At 44.1% G+C, this 21,893-nt stretch overlaps 4 protein-coding genes across 5 annotated transcripts; 3 read left to right on the forward strand and 1 right to left on the reverse strand.

The window, feature by feature from the left end:
* Positions 1-8,908: 8,908 nt before the first annotated feature.
* On the reverse strand, positions 8,909-13,431 carry Vha55 (V-type proton ATPase subunit Vha55). Its single transcript, XM_017144913.3, has 4 exons — positions 13,273-13,431; positions 13,062-13,191; positions 10,135-11,396; positions 8,909-10,072 (listed from the first exon to the last, which is right to left on the reverse strand). Exons 2-4 carry the CDS (start codon positions 13,132-13,134, stop codon positions 9,935-9,937), a joined length of 1,473 nt encoding a protein of 490 aa, XP_017000402.1. The 5' UTR covers positions 13,135-13,191; positions 13,273-13,431; the 3' UTR covers positions 8,909-9,934.
* Positions 13,432-14,056: 625 nt separating this feature from the next.
* On the forward strand, positions 14,057-16,481 carry Snx3 (sorting nexin 3). 2 transcript variants are annotated; one of them, XR_011419243.1, is made up of 4 exons: positions 14,057-14,539; positions 14,864-14,959; positions 15,655-16,167; positions 16,228-16,481. XR_011419243.1 is itself a non-coding variant. In XM_017144929.3 (3 exons), exons 1-3 carry the CDS (start codon positions 14,363-14,365, stop codon positions 15,883-15,885), a joined length of 504 nt encoding a protein of 167 aa, XP_017000418.1. In that variant the 5' UTR covers positions 14,057-14,362; the 3' UTR covers positions 15,886-16,481. The 2 variants fall into 2 exon arrangements, 1 of the variants encoding a protein (XP_017000418.1); XM_017144929.3 differs by having other exon boundaries at positions 15,655-16,481.
* A 225-nt stretch (positions 16,482-16,706) lies between these two features.
* On the forward strand, positions 16,707-18,665 carry LOC108059582 (uncharacterized). Its single transcript, XM_070217554.1, has 2 exons — positions 16,707-17,941; positions 18,103-18,665. The coding sequence occupies exons 1-2, from the start codon at positions 16,827-16,829 to the stop codon at positions 18,443-18,445; spliced, it is 1,458 nt and encodes a 485-aa protein (XP_070073655.1). The 5' UTR covers positions 16,707-16,826; the 3' UTR covers positions 18,446-18,665.
* Positions 18,666-18,757: 92 nt separating this feature from the next.
* Positions 18,758-21,766, forward strand: Not10 (CCR4-NOT transcription complex subunit 10). The gene is made up of 6 exons (XM_017144936.3): positions 18,758-18,918; positions 18,998-19,753; positions 19,811-20,138; positions 20,864-20,925; positions 20,981-21,328; positions 21,383-21,766. The coding sequence occupies exons 1-6, from the start codon at positions 18,830-18,832 to the stop codon at positions 21,705-21,707; spliced, it is 1,908 nt and encodes a 635-aa protein (XP_017000425.2). The 5' UTR covers positions 18,758-18,829; the 3' UTR covers positions 21,708-21,766.
* The last annotated feature ends 127 nt before the right edge of the window (positions 21,767-21,893 follow it).

Genomic DNA, 21,893 nt, shown 5'->3' on the forward strand with positions numbered 1-21,893 from the left:
GGGATGTCCTGCTCACTCGCCATTTCCCATGGATGCAGCGCATATGTTCGAGCAGTGCAATTCATGCATGAGGAATGGCGCAAGGAAGCGATGCTCATGCATTCTCTAGAGGGATGGAAAAGGGGAAAGGAAGGAGCACGAAGGACTCGGCAAAAAAATGGGACTCTTAAATTGGTTAGGAAGCGTGCCAGACAGTGTCTTAATTTTCCGCAGGATGTGCGCAATGTCAAAAGCAGGTTTGATAAATGGCCCAAGGGCCAGGAGCGGACCGCCAAAGTCAGCTGCAGTATCCTGGCACATCCTGTATGTATGCAGTGCATGCGGCCAATATATCCAGCAGCCAGAGTTTTAGACTTGAATATTTATGCGATGCTCCTTGAAAAATGCTGAAAAAAGGCACTGCGAAAAGTTCGAAGGTTAACTGCTGGACAGTCTCACATATTTTGCGATTTATTTTTGCAGCTGCTTCCGGTTAGTTTTTTTCCCTTCCCCTTTCTCTTTTTCGGAACCACTGCTGATAGAAGCACGCTCCGAAAACCGGATATAAAATATGCTAAGGGAATTTCACTGCATTGTGCAAGGATTGATTCAAGTGAATACAAGCCCATAAATCTCCGGCAAATGGGATTTAAATATCTGGGAAACCCATTCTGCCCGCAGACCGCAGAGAGCCCAAACCATTTAAAGACGTATCCCTTGTTAATTAGTCGCAAAACTTTCACATTAATTAATATTTATGTGCGGCGGCCCCAAAGTGCCAGCCGAATTCGAAACCGACACTCAAAGTGTCGTCAAGATGAAAAGCGAAATAAAACGGCATCCGCACCCGCATCCGCACTCGTATCCGCATAATTTGCATTGCGCTCCATTGGAGCTGCGGGCTAATACGATTAGCTCGTCAGGCCCCCCTTGTCTTTGGGGACATTTCAATTAATTGCGCATTTGTGGCCAAATTCGAAATTCAATTAAAATGCGGACGGGATTAAAATGGGCAAACAGATCGACTTTAATATGCGGCTGTACATATTTTTTAATAACTCTCCATCTGCACACTTTTCATGTCCAATCAGCATTAAATTGCCATCAATATTTGTTGGCAGCTTTTGGGAGAAAACTCGGCGCTTCGCCGGCAAACTTTTCGCTTCTCTCGCAAAACTTTGACGCCTGTGTACAAGTTAATGAAATTGGCAGCATTTGGCAGCAGAAGACGTTGGCGCCTCCACTTGGTGCCAAAATGACGATTGAACTAATTGCTTTGCTACCTAGTACGTGCCTGAGGGGAGATCCTTGAGGTCCTTGAGGCCTCCATTAGCAGAGATGTCGAAGGTATCCATTGTCATAATGATAAAAGTTATTTTGGAAGTGCTTTCGATTTTTACCGAAAATCGAGCGAAATAAATTAGGCTGAGCGGTTAGATATTTATCTTAATTTGGGGCCGTGAGACAGCCACCCAAAGAGTTAAGAGTCAAGTTTTCAGAGGGTCCTGAAGGAGCCGCTCCAGCTGCGCACTAAATACGAGAATAAAAGTACTTCCACGGTGGCCCTTTTTTTGTTGGCCTTGGTCCTGGCGAAACATAAATAAATAAATAAACCGCTTTTCGGCAAACAAGCGCACAGCACACAATAAACGGGCTGGTTGGCTGGAGCTGCCAGGGGACCGAGGCGCGGCCAAAATCCAAGTGGCAAGTGCCGGGGCTCGAAACAAAATGCGAAAGCAAAACACAAACTTGGCCAAATGTCGGCTGGCAGTCGCTGTGGTGGTGGCAAAATAAGGCGCAAAGACAAAGCGAAAGCAAAAATATAAATAACAGAAAACAGTAAAGCAGCGAAAAAAAAAAAAAAGGTTGTGCTGGCCTGGCCAAAAAGGGAAAGTAGCAGTGCCACTTGACGCCCCACGCAAAACGAGTCGAAATGAAATTGCGGCAGTGTGGGAACGAGCAGCATGCCAATAATAAATCAGATCCGGCTTTTCCCGGCGGAGGAGGTGGAGGAGGAGGAGGCGGGCGACGGGTGGCAGAGGGCGTGGCGAGGCTGGGCGGAAATGCGGCCTGCCCCAGCCGCCGACATCATTAACGCACGTCCTCAGCTCGCAGGATGCGACGAGGAAGGTCCTGGTCCTGGCCCGTCCGTAATGCAAAATTTAAATGCCAGCAAAGCGGAGGCACGGTACTTTCATTTCACCTTTCACCCAGCCCTTGGGCTCTGTGCAAACTCGGGCAGCAAATCAATTTCGTAGTTAACATGGCATATGAATGATGGAAACTGGAGTTGATTCTAGGTGCACTTGGGAAAAATTATATTTCTTACTCAATAATCTTTGTCATTTAAAAGCAAGGATTGTCATAAGAAAACTAATTTAACTTTAAAATATAATTTGGAATCATGATGTTAGGGAATTACTTGTCTAAATAATTGCACTTTCTAGAATTTTATCATTCTGTTAGCCTAAACTGATTTTTCCTATTGCCGATGTGGGAAATAAAGTGATACGTAGTTCTTGCCCATAAATCCTAATAAATCCCTAATTTTCCTAAAAAAATACTTTTCGTATTATTTTATTGTTTTTATTATTTTGACAACTTAAAGAATTTTATTTGTTATCTACGATTTTAGGAACTTAACCATAAGTGAACAACATAAATTCAAATTATTTAAGGGTGCCATAGTTATCGTTTGAGGCTGAAAGTCTTTTTACGTATTTTGCTTTATGTTTTTATTTACAGCGTAGGCACCTTTTTAAGTGGTATCAAACCTCTAGAGATTACTGCGGCATCTTTAAATACATAAAACATATCTGGTTCCATTGAAGGATCCCCAGTGTAAGCCAATGGCCGGATGTCCTGGCCAATGCCCGAGGCGCTGAGTGGCGACATATTTCAGGCGGCACACGGCCTTTTGAAGGTCACTGTCAGAGCCACGAATGCAAAGCGAAAAGGGTTCCCCGGATGTTTGACTAACTCGGACATTTATATGGTGCGTCAGAAAAAAATGTCTTTATTGCTTGGCTGGGAGGCGAAAGGACTGGCAAATAAAGGCAGGCAGGGCAAACAATAGAAAAAGGATCATTGCAGGACGCGGTCCGAAAATAAAAGAGTGAAAATATAAAACAATAAATAAGCGAGGGCTTCATAAATATGCCAATAGCCGGCCATTAAAGCCGCCAGGCCGCTTTTACGAGCCCACAGTGAGCGGCTTTTGAGCAGCTCTCCTTTCTACTTTCCACTTTCTCCCTTCTCCCTTGGACTTTCTCCCACGTGAACATTTTCATTTGCGCCTGGTTTCCATTTATGTATTTATGTGCATACTTAATGAATTTAATGTTTTATTAATGCGAGCACGTCGTTATTGTTGTTGCTGCCGATGTTGCTGATGTTGCTGTTGCTGTCGCCGCATGTGTCGGGCTCTTAAGTGACAAATAATTAACAGCACTTGTGCCGAAGGATCTGCCGAAGGAAGGAGCCGCCTGTCTATCCGAGCGAGTGCTCCATAATCTGTTTAATGTAATTTGCAATTTATATTAACCTATTGAAATTTCATTGGCCGAAGCAGAGGAACGGGAACTCTGAGCCGGGAACTTCCGTTTCCGCTGCTTTCGCGGAAGTAATTTGAAAGGCACGCGTACCCGGCACATTTTTTCCCGATCATTTTTAATATGTTTAATGGAAAACTCGGTTTCCTTGGCCCGGCTGTTTCGGCATCTTGCGGATACGGATGCGGATGCGAGTGCGGATGCGGCTGGAGAGATGAGTGAGTGCCTCGACAGCATCGATTTCTCCTGAGCATCAAGTGCATTATGAGCGTGATTTATTCATAACGGTGCGCGGCGAATGCAAATTTTCGACATGTAACTGCAATTTGCATACATTCTTGCCAATACAGAGCTGACAGGGCCAAGTCAGCCCAGTCAGCTAAGCAAAAGTACGGCGCTCTTGTGGGGGCGCCCGTAAAATATTGTGTATGAAAATGGCTCGCATGTGAGGAAAGACACCCCCCCGAGCGCAGGCTGTCGCATAAACGAGTTTATGTTGCAAGTTAGTACGCGCAATTTGCAATTTGATGTTCGCTTCCGACCCCCTAAAAAGTCACCCCGAACCCACCAGCCACCCAGCCAAACTCACAAGCTGACTGACTATATATATATACTTGCAGTTTCTCAGGAATATGTGTGGGTGCAAAGTAACTCGGCAATCCAAATTATGGTAATTTGGCAAGCTCGACTGCGTGTCTTTGAGCGTGCACTTAATCTACTTTATGGCAGCGGATGGAGTGCCTCCAGCCTCCAGTGATTCCCCGCTCCCAGTTCAATTCAACTATGTATCTCTTTTAGAGGGGGCCAGAGATTTAATTCGGAAGCTGGCATAGTTTGGCAAGAGGGGAATGTAAACAGTGCCAACACCAAAGTGCGTACATCTACCGGAAAAACGCAACCTACTGTTCCATTTGCAACACACAATCAAACTGTCATTGAGTCGTCGGCGAGAACTCAATTGAAACTACCGAAATGCATTTGGCCAGCACTCAGTACGGTGTACACACATCACGTATACGCCGCATGGGGCAGGACAGAGTCCGAAACAGTGGCACATGTCCTGGCAAAAACATGCACATTATAGGCAAAACAAAGGCCAAATGGTAAATGGTAAATGGAAAATGGCAAATGGCAAAAACGAGCTCGACACAAAAGCCAAAAATTGCATATCCTGGCGAGGGGAGAGGGGTAGCATCAAAAAATGGGATCCTGATTGACGTGACAATCCGCCACGCACACAGAAGCACTCACCCTTTCGCAAAAAGCAAAAGCCCAAGCCAAAGCCAACAAATGAAAAAAGGAGAGAAATTGTTAAATAAATATTCATGTGCTGCAGAGGGACCTGTTTTTATTTTTACGAATTCCCTCGCCATTTCCCGATTTTTTACATTTATTTTTTATCCATCAGCCTCGTTATTGAATTAAACACCGCCCGCTGACACAAAGCGAATGTAATGCGAGCCAGGGAAAAGTCGGACCGAACAATGAATTAGCCAAGTAAATGCGGGGCTTTAAGGCCCGAGAAAATGGCGAAAAGAGCCAAGGAAAAGCCCTTTGCTTTTCCAGCTTATGAGCCGACCCTTTTTTGCTTTGTGTCGGGATATCTGGATGGAATGAAATGAGGATGACTGACAAGCAAAAGGGTCGCAATTAGTAGGTGTCCTGGTGGCCCGGCAGCCCGTTAATATCGAACTCCTCCACTTTGATATTGGAGCACGTTCGGGGCCCGGTAATCTGGGGATGCCATTAAATGCCAAGGGACGTCAACAATTGGCCTAGTTCGGATTGGTTTGCTCCCAGACGTTTTGCCCCATCCGCCATCCGAGCATTCGATACGCATGAAAATCAAACTACAATTAGGCACAGAATCCGAAGACGGAAATCTGACTCGGAGCCAAAAAGCAGTGGAATAAACGGAAATCACACTGAACAAAATGGTAAATAAAAATATTAAATGTCATATCAAATACTTATATGTATGAGTAAGTTAACTTCTGGTATATCAAACAAAATTGATTAGCAAAAGTATTCAAAAGTTTAAATTTAAAAAAATTTAAAATACACAGATACTTATAAAAAGGAAAAAATTAATTAAATATTATTTTACACATTTTCTAAGGAAAGTATTCCTAAAATATTATAATTTTAGAAAAAATTTAATAAAAAGGCTATATATCAAATGTATAGATTTAAAGGATTTTTTATTGTTCAAATTAAATATTTGTAGTAAATAAATATTTTGATATTTTGGATATTTTAAATTTGTATAAAGCTGACTTATGGATGCATTTTAGTATTTAATTTCGCCAAACTTTAGAATTACTTGCAAATCGATTTGAGACTTAAGTTAGCCTAGTTGTTAATTTAATATCAGCATTAAGGGTACAGTTTTTTTCAGTGCAGTAGTGGAAGCAGTCACCCACTGGGGCATTAAATGTCAAAGGGCCACACGCACAACCAGTGCGCCATTTGTTTTTATGCTTATGCTGCAGAATGGCCATGCTGCCCCATGCCCCATGCCCCATCGCTGGTCGCCAATGGTCCAATTTACCAGATTCCGACGCTGCTCGTCGGCCGTGACGCATCGAATTATCTGCGATCCGGACTTAACTAAGCAGCAGGATAAATGTCCTGCAGCGTCCGTTTGGCCGTTTGGCCGGGCAACTCCATCAAGCTGTTGGCGGCAGCCGGCGGCTACGATTTGTTTAATATTTAATGCACAACAACAAGCGGTCCTTTTATAAAATATCGCCCAGGGGTCAAGCCAGACAAGTTTGTGGGCTTTCCTTTCCTTACTTGGCTCGGCTCCTTTGTGTGATTTATTTAGTTAAGCTGTCCCAAATCCGAGCAATGCACAAATCCCCGGCACACAAATTATGGAACCGACAGGCCGGTCGAAGTTCCAGCCGACCAGCCAACTATTTAAGCTTGATTTCGAAGGGACACGAGTGTCTGCCCTCCTCCGGAGGACCTGTCAGCTGGGCTGTGGAGCTGTAGAGCTGTGGGACCCTTGCAGGACACGAGGACTGTATCGAATGAGACGCACGAGCGAGCATTGTGGACCCGGCTCGACCTAGGTGACAGACGCTTGACACATGGGGGTCTCGTACCCGGACCTTTGCCAAAGTGTTAAATCGGTGGCCACTCGGCCGGAAGGTGGAGGATGTGTCCGCCGTGTCCGTGGCAACTCCGGGGCCCATCCATTTCCCGGCCACTCGAAGGCGTCGAAGGCGACAGGATATGGGACTGCCGATGGAACTGGAGCTGGCACTCATTGCTAATGAGTTAATTAGATGATTTAGTTGGCGCATTTTCGGCGCCACAAGGGCACATTAATTATAAACCCAGACAGGAGGTGGTTATGAATTCCCACATATTTGCCAGCGATTCTCTGGGGATGAACGGAGTCCTTGGCATTGCCGACTGATTGCTGGCTTCGAGTCTTGTGTGGATGCTAAAACCTCTGTGTGCACTTGGAAAATTATTGGCATTTTAAATTTTAAGCTTCGTCATAAGGAAGGAAATAAAAATATTATATGGTGCGAAATAAACTTTTGATGGAGTCCATGGGAAATATTTGCAATCAGGGTTGCCAAGTTTTATTATTATTATTTCATTAATTCTTCCATTTCTCTGGCATTTAATTAAAGTTTTTTTTTGGACTGGAAATAAGACAATAAATTAGAAAATTTTGAACACATTTTTGTATCTTAATTTAAGGGCCGTTTTTTCGCCCGTTTGTTAAATTTAAAGTAGGGTTAACAGCTTGAAATCGTATGGAATATCAGAGATTAAAATATATTTTTTTTATATTTTTTAAATTTCCAAAAATTCTTCTCAGTTTCCCTGTGGGCTCATTAAAATCAGCATTCAAACGTTTTGCAAACGCCTTCTAACGAATCCTTTGCGTGAGTTCATTAATCGCAGCGATTTCGTGGCTACAACCGCATCCTGGCCGCAAAGGCGACATCTTGGGAGGCTGCCAGCTGTCTAAGTGGTTTGGGGCTGCCGCATAAATCGACCGGAAACGAGGCAACGTATGGAAGGGGATGGGGATGAGGGGGACAGGGGGACAGGGGGAACAGGCAGGACAGTGCCTGCCAAGTGGGCCGAGTTTGCATTGACCATGACCGTGAACTTTGACGAGCTGCGCCTCCTAATGATGCCAGACAAACGTCTCGAAATGAGCTCGCACCGGGACTGTATCCTGCTTTCGTCCATCCCCGTCGTTACCCCGCCACCCCCTTCGACCCACTTGAGCCAGAGCTTTTGACATTGGCCATCAGTAGCCTTGTCATAAGCCCACTGTGCTGCAGTCTAGATACAGATAAGAATCCTTTGCGCAGTGGGCGGCCAATTGTCCCAGATAGCCTTCCTGAGGGGCGTGGCCAGCCCGCCCGCTTTGTCTCATCATTCCGCCCCCTTAAAGCCGCTTAAATTGCAGCAAGCTAAGCAGCTTGCCGTTTTCAACCAAAGGCAGCCAGTCGAGCATTGCTTTGATTACCGAAATTAAACCAAAAATAAAGAAAATAAACCAGGAAGGTCCAAGGAATTGGCCAAACTTTGACTTTTTTCTGGCCAAAGAAGAAAGTTTTGTTTGGTGTGCTCTCAGCCAGTGGGTGTGTTTTACACCATCAAACCGCCAGCGTCAACCGAATTTTTAACTTCATTTAGAACTCATTAAAAACTTTGGCATAATTGCATAAATTTGCAAAGTCAATGGGAAACTTGTCCAACGCAAGAAACGCGGCGTGTCCAGCGGTCTTAAGTGGTGGGTGCAGGTGGGGTGGTTTTCTTAAGGGTCTATAGGGATAGCAGTGGAATTACCAGTTAGTCTCTTGCATAGCCTTAAAGCCTTAAAAACTTCATTTAACTAACGACTTTAAGTTAGAGTTAAATTAAACGACATTACAACATTATATAAGACAATAAGTTAATAAAAAGAAGAAATAAATCCATACATTATCAGCATTTTCCTTCCCACTTTATTTAAAAAGTCAGTTCTAGACAGGTAAATAAAAGTAACCACTGTGAATAAAGCTTTCGACATTCCAAAAAAAAGCTTTAAAATCTGTTAAAGTAAGAATGTCAGTTATAAAGAATGTTAAATGAATGTAGAACATATACACAGCTTACTCAGTTAATTAATTTCTGAACAACTTTAATGGCCCCACATTCATCTACATTAAAATTCGAGGTTTTACAATGCATAGAAATAAATAAATAAAAGAAAAAGACCGACATTTAAAGCAAGGATACTGTATTTTATTAAATTTTACAGAAACCATTCTTTGCAATCATCACAAAATAATAAATTATAAGTATAATTAACAGATGACCCCAATTCGACTTGAAATACCCTAACATTAAAGACTTCATTTAACATGATTTGGTGTGTATTTTATTCATCATTTAAATGTTCTATAATTTATACATATACATGAACTATTTAGTTTATTTAAATACATATTATTTCAACATTTATTGTTTCGGCTGGTGTTCATGATTATTAAGTTGTCGTTGCTGAAATGATTGGGCCGTATCATAGAACATTTCCCCATTCACTCTTGTGACCAGAGACAACAAACAAATATATATTAATTTATGCAACTTTATGTAATATCCATTAATTTAGAGACAAATAAACAAACAGTATTCCATAGATCTTTATACTTTTTGTAGATTTCCATATTTAAAACGTTATTATTTGCATTAAAGCATTGTTTTTGCACTTAATATTCCATTGTTTAGTTGAGTTGCTGTACAAATTGTTCACAAGGTTTTGGTGCAGGGACGGGGGCGGTCGGAAAACAGGGGGCGGGGGGAGTGTTTAATACTTGTGCGAACTGGTGAAACGTCGGGGGTAAGAACAAAAAAGCAAGAGGAAAAAGAACGGGGGAGCAAACGAAAGTAACACACGGGGGCAATTGTTAATTTTTGTTGGAATGCTACGATTCTTTATGCGAAAATGATTAGACAAATTATAAACGATTCAAAGAGCACACACTTAAAACCTAACAAAAATAGTAAACTTTAACAAATGAAACTGAAGGACAGTGTGTAAAGAAGGCGGTAGTAACGACAATCATTAAGCAATTCAATTTATGTACATTGCAAGACGGGACATCAATACTAAAACACACTTTAGAGTAGGCTTGCTCGCTTGGACGATATTTAACTAGTTATTGTTTTGGCTACGCTGGGGCGCTCCGAGATACACAAGTCCGGGTCTCAACGCAGGTTAGATATTTTGTGGTTGTATTGTGGTTTATGTATATATAGACGCATACACAGCGGGATATTGCAGGAGGTGGAGACGCGCCGCACGATGCGCCGCCGCCAGCTTAAATTATGAATGAAACAAAATTTTGGACAAAAATCAAAAACAAAACGATAAACAGAATCTAATGGCGCGAGTCCCTAGGGTAGAATTCGGCCAGGATGGAGGCCGGAATACGCTTGAGCATCTCCTTGGGGAAGATGCGCAGCAGCTGCCAGCCGATGTCCAGGGATTCGAAGACAGTGCGGTTCTCGTAGTTGCCCTGCAAGAGTAAGGGGCGCAATTTACAAACCAGTCAGCCATTAAACACCTGCTTCAACTCACCTGCGAGATGAAGTTCTTCTCAAACTTGGTCAAGAACTCCAGATACAGCAGATCGTCGGGCGTCAGGGCCTCCTCGCCCACCACAGCCTTCATGGCCTGCACGTCCTTGCCGATGGCGTAGCAAGCGTACAGCTGGTTGGACACATCGGAGTGGTCCTTGCGGGTCATGCCCTCGCCGATGGCGGACTTCATCAGACGCGACAGCGACGGCAGCACGTTGACTGGTGGGTAGATCTGCCTGTTGTGCAGCTGACGATCGACGTAGATCTGTCCCTCGGTAATGTAACCGGTCAAATCGGGAATGGGATGGGTAATATCGTCGTTGGGCATGGTCAGAATGGGGATCTGGGTGATGGAGCCGTTGCGACCCTCCACACGTCCGGCACGCTCGTAGATGGTGGCCAAATCGGTGTACATGTAGCCGGGGAAACCACGACGGCCGGGCACCTCCTCACGGGCGGCGGACACCTCACGCAGGGCCTCGGCGTACGAGGACATGTCGGTGAGGATGACCAGCACGTGCTTCTCGCACTGGTAGGCCAAGAACTCGGCGGCGGTCAGGGCCAGGCGGGGAGTGATGATGCGCTCGATGGTCGGATCGTTGGCCAAGTTCAAGAACAGGCACACGTTCTCCATGGAGCCGTTCTCCTCGAAGTCCTGCTTGAAGAAACGGGCCGTCTCCATGTTGACACCCATGGCGGCGAACACGATGGCGAAGTTGTCGGTGTGGTCATCCAGCACCGACTTGCCCGGCAGCTTGACGAGACCGGCCTGACGACAGATCTGGGCGGCGATTTCGTTGTGCGGCAGACCGGCGGCGGAGAAGATGGGGATCTTCTGGCCACGGGCAATCGAGTTCATCACATCGATGGCCGAGATACCGGTCTGGATCATCTCCTCGGGGTAGATACGCGACCAGGGGTTGATGGGCTGGCCCTGGATGTCCAGGAAGTCCTCGGCCAGGATTGGGGGTCCCTTGTCGATGGGCTTGCCGGATCCGTTGAACACACGGCCCAACATGTCCTCGGACACGGGCGTGCGCAGGATGTCGCCGGTGAACTCGCAGAGCGTGTTCTTGGCATCGATGCCGGAGGTGCCCTCGAACACCTGCACCACGGCCTTGGAGCCGCTCACCTCGAGCACCTGGCCGGAGCGCACGGTACCGTCAGCCAGACGCAGCTGCACGATCTCGGCGAACTTGGGGAACTTGACCTCATCGAGGATGACCAGGGGACCGTTCACACCGGACACCGTCTTGTAGGCTGTGGGAGAAAAAGAGTTTTAAGGATTAACATTATTGCATGCGTTTTTGAAAGAAATGTTTGGAAATGGAGGAGCGTTTTGGAAAATATTTGCCATGTGGATAACCTAACCGCTGAATGATTTTAGACTTAAATGTTAAATGAAAGAGTTTCTTATCTTATCTTTCCAATCGAAATTCAGCAAAAGAAAATAAGTATTTACATTTTTCATATTATTTTGTTGTGCGAATAACATTAAATCGAGATATATCCTAAATTTATTTATTTTTAATTATTATGCAAAATTCTTTAATTGATAATAATTAATGTCATATTAATTTTCTTTTCCGTGTAGTCATGTGGCTACCACCATTATTTCTGCATTATTTTAAGTTCTCTATTTTAAAACAATCAACATTTTAGAAATTACAGAAAATACCTATTTGTAATAATATTAAAATTACATTAGCATAAAATCTCTAAAAAAATTAATTTTTTTGCAAATATAATTTGAGTAAGCCTTCAGAAAATAAAAACCGGAATTCAGTTTTGCTGTTTCATAACGATGTTCAGTAAGTCATTAATTGAATCACTGAAATAATCATAAATAAGGGGATTTTATTTCAAGAAATTATGTGTTCTTTTTCATAACTTCGATTTAAATATTAAATACCCAAGGTAAGATAAACTTTCAGGGATTTTGTATTTTCCTACATTATTTCTAGTTTACTAAATCTTACATCCCAATAATAACCAATATTAAATTAATTAAATTGGTGGCACATTTCTACATTCTACTTCCAACTAAATTTCGTTACAACAAAAACACGAGTCTCGCAGTGCTCACATGAAAGTAGGAATCTGATAAGAAAGCAAACGTCAAAAGACAAGCGGATGGGCGAAAGGGGGTGTTGGCGGGGGTGGGGAGGGTAAATTATGTCAGCTGACTGTCTAACTGGTTTTTAGCCCTTGCCACGAGCTGCAGTGGGAATCTTAGAAGAAATAGATAGCAAAAGGGGGAGTGAAAAATGCAGGGACAAGATAAAGATAAAGTGGAAAAAACAAGCAAATCAAACTGCAAAATCACGTAAGATGTTTTTTAACTATTTTTTTTTGCAATATTTTTGTGACAAATAATATTACTATTAAGAGTGATCTATCTCAAAGGGCACTATAATTTACCCACAAATTACATTCTAATTTACGAGTGCCTAAAATAATAATAAAATTGACACCCTCGATAAAAAGTAGTTAAAATGCGGCGGACCTATCGCCCGTTCCGCCTCCCACCCCGTTCGCAGTCAGGTGCCTTGAGTGTGTGCGCTCTGAATGGCAAAAGCAAACAGCTGAGCAGCGAACGGTCATGTGACGGCGAAAATTTTCAATAAGCGTTAACGATGATTACGGGGGGTGCTCTTGGGTGTAGATAGAAAACTTGGGATCACTTTTCAACTGCATGGAAAACATTATTCATATTAGTTAACTAAGAATGCCAGGCAGTCTGCTTGTTTTTAGTGGGTGTCGCAAGAACTTATTGATTTCTTTCTCTACTCTCCGCCTCACACCAGATTCGTGCAAACTGTCATGGCGGCGGTCCCAATTGGGCTTTTTTTCTTTCGATTTATCCGCCACTTGCAGTGCATTTTCCACGCATTTCACTAGTTTCGATCTATTTTCTATACTCACTCAAGCGGGGCTGGGAGATAAAGTCCCGGGAGACGGCGAGGACATGTTCCCGCTGGGCTTGTTGGGCGTTCATCTTGGATAGACTTTTTCTGCGCCTCCTCTACCTTGAAAGTGCACTGCGAATTTCGAGCTGTAACAAATGAATCGGGTTTAACTTTTGCCACTTTCAAATTATTTATATTTTACTAGATTGCTTCAGTTGAGAACGTACAATTTTTCAGCTACGAAACAGTACTGAGCGACACACACGCAAAATTTTGGCCTGCGAAGTCGTTGCGAGTGCGAGGAAAAATTGCCCTGGAACTGAAAAGTATTGCTGAATGTGAATCTGCTGTGACGTCACGTGCCATCACATGACCCGCCAGGCGTTAGGGATTTCTGGCTTCTAGTTATTTCTAACACTGGTTAAAAGTGTGGCAAAGCGTTTAAAATGACATTCCCAGGGAAATCCAACATTGCGCCAAAAATTAAAACTTAAAGAAAAGCGAGACATAACCGAAATGCATAGAATATTGGAAATAAAAACGGGAAACGGCCAAGGCATGCAGTTTCCTGGAGAAGCAAAGGATCTCTGCACAGCCCAGAAGTAAGTATTTATTATATTATTATTATTATTTATTTATTCTATTTAAAATGAACATATTCTAGCTAACTAATTAGTTTGATCATTATTATTGTACCATAAATATTACCTTGCAGAGCTTTTCAAGTTTATTCAGAAGCTGCAAAGCAGTGAAAGATACTTTTTTAATCAACATTTAGTTCTTTTCAGGTAAAATAAACCTCTTCCTTTGACGACGAATCATATTTAAAATTTGTTCTACATTGTAATAAACAATAAAATCGTATCTGCTATCATTTGTCTTGTAATCTTTCTTTAAATTCAAATCAGTTCAATTTTTGCGCCAAAAAACTCGAGCAATACACCCCACAGGGTGTTTTTAACCCACCTAGCGTTGCCACCTCCGCCGACCGTCATCGATAGACGTCATAATCGATAGGCCTGCATGTTAGTGCACAGAGCGCTGTTAATTATTGGAAAGTTTTTTAATGGAACAATTTTAATTAAATTACAATAGTTGTTTACACACTGCGGCAGTTGGGCACATCCCGAAAAAAGCGAGTACTACGTGGGGACAGCGATTGCACAGCGGAAGCAGCCAACGGAAGCCTGCGGGACGTGCGACAAAGAACACAAAGCGACCGAAGACAGGGGCAGTGCAAAACCCGTTTCTTCTTGCGCCCGATAAAAAGGGGCGTCTATATCTCTTGCGATCCGGAGCCCCTGGCATCGCAGCACTATGATGGTTGAGTCCGATGGAACCGCCGACGCCACCCGCCGCCTCAATGTGAAGAAGCAGACGCTGGACGATGCGTACGCGGTGCCCGCCAACTTCCTGGAGATCGACGTGGTTCATCCGCTGACCACCATGGCGGCGGGCAAGAAGCGCTACACGGACTACGAGGTCCGGATGCGGGTGAGTGATCTGTGATCTGTTCGTGATCCAGGGGGAGTACCTTCCGAAACTCTGGCCAAGCCGAAAAACCATTGAAAATCGCTGGAATTTGCACACACACTCGTGCATGTACGTGCGACTTTGTCTCGCTCTGCGAGTGTGTGCGAGTGTGTGTGTGTGTGTGGGTGATACGCCTATAAAGCGACGAACCGGGCGATAAACATTAGTCACAAGTGCAGGGCACTGATTCCGGGTCTTGAGTCACGGATGTCCGCCATGCGGGCGCCTTAATTAAACCTTAATTTCCTCATATAACTAATCACCTATTATTTTATTCCATTCCAGACCAATCTGCCCGTCTTCAAGGTGAAGGAGTCCAGTGTGAGACGACGCTACAGCGACTTTGAGTGGCTGCGGAACGAACTGGAGCGGGACAGCAAGGTGCGGATATATCCTCAGATTCTCTATTTTCACTTTCACTGAGTTAGCTAGGATTAGCCTTAGAATAGGATATATTTTTGGTCCCTCTAAATGGCCAGAAATATTGATAAATAGGACCACAAGACAGGCTTTTAAAGTATCATATTAACTAGCATTACTTTAGGAAACTCAATTTTCTCATTAGAAATATTATAATGACCTCTTAAATTAATTTAAATTCAGCTTCAGAACAGTTTGCCAGAAATTTATATTTAGTAATTTTTTAATATTTAAAAAGTCATTGGAGTCCTAAGCTCTTTAGGGATTTCAGTTTTCTCGCAGTACTTATAAGCCACTTAATTCCCAAGGGATTACAAATTATAGTCCCACAATTCTGTTTAAAACTATGACATACACTCATATCTGAATGATTTATAGTACCATTAATTTGACTTTTTTTGCATTGCCGCCAGATGCCTTTTTTCCCTTGAGCAAAAAGAAAGAAAATCGATTTATAAATTTTTTAGCTGTTCAAATTTTGATTGCTTTGCCAATTCATGAAATACTAAGCAAAAGTAAATTAATTTTGGATTCCTTATCTCTAAGAAGCCACTGGAATCGCAGCGATAGTATATTTGTGTATAAGTGAAAGTGAAAACGAATGCTCGATAATATAAAACATAAGCAGAATTTATTCAAGTGCATTTCCCCCGCAGATTGTGGTGCCACCACTCCCGGGAAAAGCCTGGAAGCGCCAGATGCCCTTCCGCGGCGACGAGGGCATCTTCGACGAGAGCTTCATCGAGGAGCGGCGCAAGGGACTGGAGGCCTTCATCAACAAGATAGCCGGACATCCGCTGGCGCAGAACGAGCGCTGCCTGCACATGTTCCTGCAGGAGAACGTCATCGATAAGAACTACGTGCCCGGCAAGATTCGCAACACATAAGCAGCGGCGTCCGGAGCAATCGAAAACCCCAAATTATAGCAATGCAATGAAGCAACAACTCGAACGAACAAACCCGCTACGAAATCTTTAGGGAATCCGTGTGAATGTGTGTGCTTGGCCAGAGTGGAGAAGGAGGAGGGAGTCGAAGGGATCTGTTTATTATGCGACGCGATAAGAGGCGGGAAGTGCTGCTGCTCAGTTAATGTTGAGCCCCTCTCACCCCCCGGGGACTAGTTAAAAAGAAGCATTGGGAATTTTTAATGCTAAATTCAAGTTTATATGGTATACATAACAATATACATACATATATATATTATATACAATACAGATATTTACGAATAGTGTACATAAGACATGCCTACAGCGCCCCCTCGCTAAATGAGTCTCGAAAGTAGGAGCTGTCCCTCCCATTTTCCCGATCCTCAGTTTCTTCGGTTTGACCCATTGCAGCGGTAATGAAGCAGCAAATAAAATAAGGGAGCCATCCTGACCCCGAAAATCCATCCCTTGTAAGTGTACGCAAATTATTGAATATTTTGAAACAGTTTAGTGAATAATATTGTACTTCGAATCAAATTAAAATAATTCAAAAATAAGTCAAGTGATTTTTTGTGTAGTGTGTGGGGAGGATGTTATATAGAAATTTATTTATATGTTCGTAGTAAAATCACTGAAGCAATGCATTTAGTGCTTACATTGTAGATTATTTGATTTTCCGTAATTATCAATATGCGTTTGGGGGTATTTAAAATTTAAAACATTGGGAAATGAAATGGTGAGAGGATTGAGGACTTGGAAAATTAAATTAAATGATTACCTACTACTGTGTACATCAAAGTACACAGTTGAATAAACTTCAGTATAAAGAAAATTGAAATTAAAAAGTCAGATCCTGTCGGTTTGCTTCCTATAAAATATAACACGTAATCAAGAAAATAAATATGAACAGCTTGCGGCTCTTAATGAAGCGAAACTGTCTGGATCCCGATCCCAATGCCGTTGATCCAAAAAAAACTAAATATCATCAAAGTCTAGAATCAAATCGGTCAGACTGGTCATCCTTACAGTCGGAGGACGATGAGGAGGTGTCACTGGATCAAACGCTGGATCCCGACGACTTTGAATACCACGGAACTATTTATTTCGAGCCTCCAAAATGGAAGGGTCGCAAGCGGCGCAGGCAATCCTCTCCGGTGACACGTCCTAAAATTGTCTCCCTTGAATTGGGCAAACAAGTGGCTGTTGTTCGGGACATGCCACTGGATAATATCGCCCTGGAAGATGATGCAGAACTGAAGACGAACTTGCTCAAGTTTCTGGGTCTGATGGCGCCACGTCGCAGGCTGTATACCCCTGGGGAATACACCACTCCGGAATCGGAGGATCCGACTTTTACCGTCACTCATCCACTGAATAGTTCCACTTTCTCCCCCGCACAACCAATCAGTATCTCCTCCACCTGGTCAAGTCTCAATCTAGCAAATCTCCATCCACCGAACCCTGAGGAACTCACGGCCAAGAGAAAAACCAATATCCTTCTGCGGACCGAGGCCAAAATAAATGAGATGCAGACGTCGAATTTCCTCAAGGAGATTGATCTCAGCGAGCTGCCCACCAGGAGGCAGTTGGCCGCCATTTGTCGCCGGCACAAGAGCAACATCGCCTGCCTGGAGCGGCATCCACACTTCCACAGATTCGTTGAGTCGCTCCACCCGTCGGTCTCGATCAACATGTGCCATCCGCTGGCAGTCACCTACCGGGAGAGAAGCTTCGACAGCTGCAAGGGGGAACTGGCCAAGGTATTGTTCAACATCTTTAACCATGCAATCTTCCACTGCGGCCTCGTTGCACCAATCGTTTGGAAGCGCTCCTTGCGCTCATCCTGCAAAGGTGAGCTGACCATTAACTCCTCTGGAAAACGCTCTGCACGAATCCTGCTGTGGAAGAAGATAAGTCAGCCGGAGATGCTCATCAAAATGCTCCTGTATAAGATGTGCCAAGCGGCTGCATTTGTCTTCAACCGGGAGACGGGACACGGCGATCACTGTCGCAGATGGTAAGATGAATATCTTTGATCTTGAAAAGATTTCTATAGATAGTTAAAGGTCAAAGAATATTTCTACATCTTTTAGTGATATTTTTATATAGACCAGATAAGTCAGATATATTTAAGCATTAAATATACATATAATCGCGGATTACTTTCCCTATTTTAAGGGCCTACCAGGCGAAGAGGGCGATGCCGGAGCTGCCGGAGATTGTAGACTGCGATCCCAGCTTTAAGTATACCTGCTCCATGTGCGCCCGCTGGTCATATGGACGGATTGAATTCGAGGAGGATAGGATTCGCTGTCACTACTGCCAGTTTGAGGTGATCGTTAAACCATTTCGAAAAGCTGACAGGAACACGGGAACCCGACCGGATCGGAGTATTACCCCATTCAAGGCCTTCATCCGGAAAAACTACTTGAAGCTGAGCGAGAAGGGATATATATCCCATAGCTCGATAATGAGACTGCTCAATGAGGAGTACCGAAAAATGGGAGCTACTTCGAGTTAGAGTTCGAGAAATGTTCTTAATATTATACAGGCCGAGGCTGATGTGTACTTATTATTTTTAGAAAGTCATGGGATATGAATTTGCTTCGTTTAAAAATCCCGCGTTCTTATGGGATTAGGGATGCGAGCTATCGATAATAAAACATCGATAACAATTTTTGTAAATTAAAAATTTAAGTAATCTTTATTTCATTTAATTTGTAGTTCAGAATGTCAATTATTTTAATAAAAAACTGATTAATATTATTACCTAATATCTATAATTTACTATTGGCTTAAATATTTAATAACGATGACAAGTGGCAGCCCTGCGATAGTTATTGCCTGGCAACTCTGTGTCATCTGTGGATTGGATTCGGTTTTTTTGTTTTTATTTATTTTTGGCATGGACTCGGCGGAATCTCCCACCAAAACGCAGGCCGGCGAGGACGAGAACTACAGTCTGCTGTGCCAGGCGCACGAGCAGTTCAACAAGTGAGTGGGCGCCTGCTTGCACCGCGGGAATCGCATTCCTAACCGCCTTTCCGGCTCCTCCTTCTCCTTCTTCATTCAGCTCCGAGTTCGATCGCTGCCTGGAGCTGCTCCAGGAGCTGGAGACGCGTGGCGAGAGCAGCGGTCCCGTCCTGCGGCACAACCGGGCTGTGGTCAGCTACCACAAGACCGGGTGCACCCAACACTCCGTCCTGCTCAAGGAACTGGAGGCCCTAACGGCCGATGCCGATGCACCGGGCGAGGCGTCCAGCGGCCTGAGCCTCAAGCAGGGAGCCGCCGCCGCCACCGTGGCCCGGTACAATCGGGCGGTCATCTACTACCACCGCCACATGTTCGGAACGGCGCTGGAGAAGCTGGCTCCTCTAGTTGCCCGCCTGGAAGCTCTGGAGAAGGCGATGGCGGCGCTGGTGGCCACACTGCAGCTCCAGCTGCTGCTGGCCACGAATCAACTGAACCGTGCCGAGGCCTTCCTGGACTATTTGCAGTACAAGCTCAACCTGGTGGCCACGGCGCCCAGTAGCAATCCAACCGAGGAGCCGGCTGCCGTTGCCTCGGCTTCTCCGCCGGCGGCAACGCCCAGTTCAGTGGTGGCCACACCAGGAGGAGCAGTTGTGGAGGGTCCAGTGCCGGGTCTAGGCGGTAGCCTGCAGCTTTTGCAGCTCATAACGCTCGTGCTCAACAGAAAACCTGTGGTCATCCAGGAGGACGGCACGCCGGAGTACGCTGCTCTGAAGGCACAGCAGTACTACATAATGAAGGACTTCCAAATGGCCGCCAAGCAGCTGATGCGCATCAATAACGAATGCACCCAGGCGGGGTGAGTCTTGGCCATCACTAATTTATAACTTACAAGCTAAATATGTTTATTCCGCAGCACTGTAACCCCGCAGCTGAGCACTTGCATCGCCAACAACATGGGAGTGATCCACTTGAGAGTGCGCCACTATGCCATCGCCGCCAAGTTCTTCCAGAATGCCCTGAACTTCGACCAGCAGCTGGCGCGGAACTTGCGACAGAGCACGCTGCAAACCATGAGCTCGGCGCGGTCTTGCGAGATCCTCTACAACCTGGGCGTGGCCATGCTGCACCTGCGCCGCCCCAAGGAGGCTTTCCAGTGCTTCCTGGTGCCCGTCAAGCAGTTTCACAGCAATCCACGTCTCTGGTTGCGGATGGCCGAGGCCTGCATCATGGAACACGAGGCGGTGAGTTGATAACATGTAACATACATGCAGATATTATGTAACAGAAACCTTTAGAAAGTTTTGAAACAACTATAAAATGTCAATTAAGTAAAAATTAATTTTTATAGTATATATTTTCGATCCTTCTACCATTGAGCCCCATTTTTATTTACAAATCTTTATTTTAAAATATATTAATCAGGGAACGAAAATAACTGTTATTGTAAATTTTTCATACAAAAAAATCACGCACTTAGAAGGGTCCTAAAAATTTTTTAAATACACCACAATTTTTATTAGCCATTGTAGTTTACAAATCCGTAATGATTTTTATTTTTTGATTTTTATAATAAAACTCAAAAAATAACTGTTATTTTTTGATTTTTATGAATAACAGTTATTCCTTTGACATTTTTGAAAAAATGAAATAATTAAAAAAAAACATGATACCCGTGCTTTTTATAACTTACTAAAAATTGGTTTAAAAAGGCAACCGCGCATATTTTATACCTATATTTTTTTAAAATTTTGTTTACCCACAAAATTGCCATAAATCAAGTTTGAGTTTTATTTTTGATCACGACGAATAACTGTTATGTGTCAACTTTTATTATAAAACTCAAAAAATAACAGTTATTCTTTGAGTTTTACTTTACAAATCAGAAAATAACTGTTAAAGTGTGATTTTTAAAATAAAACTTATAACAGTTACGTTCCCTGATATTAATTGCATATTCTTTTTATAGAAACTCGTGGAGGAGGAACGCCAGACGCAGGCAGGATCCTCGCCTTCAACAAAGCCATACGCGTAAGTGATAGTTAGTCAACCTCGATATTGACCTCTTTAAAACCTCTACTTTTAGTCCCCAGTCCGCGGGAGTGCCGGAGCCCACCCTGGAGTTCGCTGCCTTGTGCCTACGTAGCGCTCTGACCCTAACGCAGAACTACAAGACGAGGTTCCACCTGACGGTTTCATCGGAGGATGTCGAGACACCCGAACCCAAGGACCCGACTCAGGAGTCTTGGCGTCATCCGCAGGACAATAACTTCTGCAATCCCTCCAAGCCCGTCAGCCTTGAGTCGCTGGAGAAAATGATGGCCGCCATATATGCGGCGCACAGCTTCGTATCGCTGCGTCTGGGCGACGATGTGACGGCGCTTGAGATGGCGGAGCAGCTGCTGGCCTGTGAACGTCTCTCCGATGCGCACAAGTAATTTAGAGATTCCTTTAAAAGATCCCAAGTAACTTCTCTTCCATTCTCCAGATTGCTGGGTCACATGTACGCTGGCGAGGCATTGATGTTGATGGACAAGGCGGCCGAAGCACGCGACCATTTGGACCCCACCTTTGTGGGCACACTGAACGCTTTCGATTTTGAGACGCGTGACTGGCAACTGAAGTCGGTGGACGCCGCCCAGAACGTGGTGCGTTACAATCTGGCTGTAGCCATGGCCCTACAGAACGACCTGCCTCAAGCGAAAGCACTCCTCGCCAACCTAAGCCACTCGTTGGTGAGCAGCAAGGCGTTGGCTTTGCGACGTTTTATAGACCTAAAGATGGGTGCCCTTCCTGGCGGGACGCCCAGTTAGACAACAAATTTTGTAAATACTTAGACGGAATTAAAGAACGAGATTGAAGTGACGAGGAAGCCAAGTAATGATTTTTTTGTGATCAATAGTTTTTCAGGTCTTTAAGAAGGTATTTTAATATGGTAGAATAATAAGATAATCTCAGTATTTTCACAAATTATATTGTTAATCCGTTACATAATACAA

This window comes from Drosophila takahashii, chromosome 3R, assembly GCF_030179915.1.
Source record: "Drosophila takahashii strain IR98-3 E-12201 chromosome 3R, DtakHiC1v2, whole genome shotgun sequence".
NCBI classification, from domain to species: domain Eukaryota; kingdom Metazoa; phylum Arthropoda; class Insecta; order Diptera; family Drosophilidae; genus Drosophila; species Drosophila takahashii.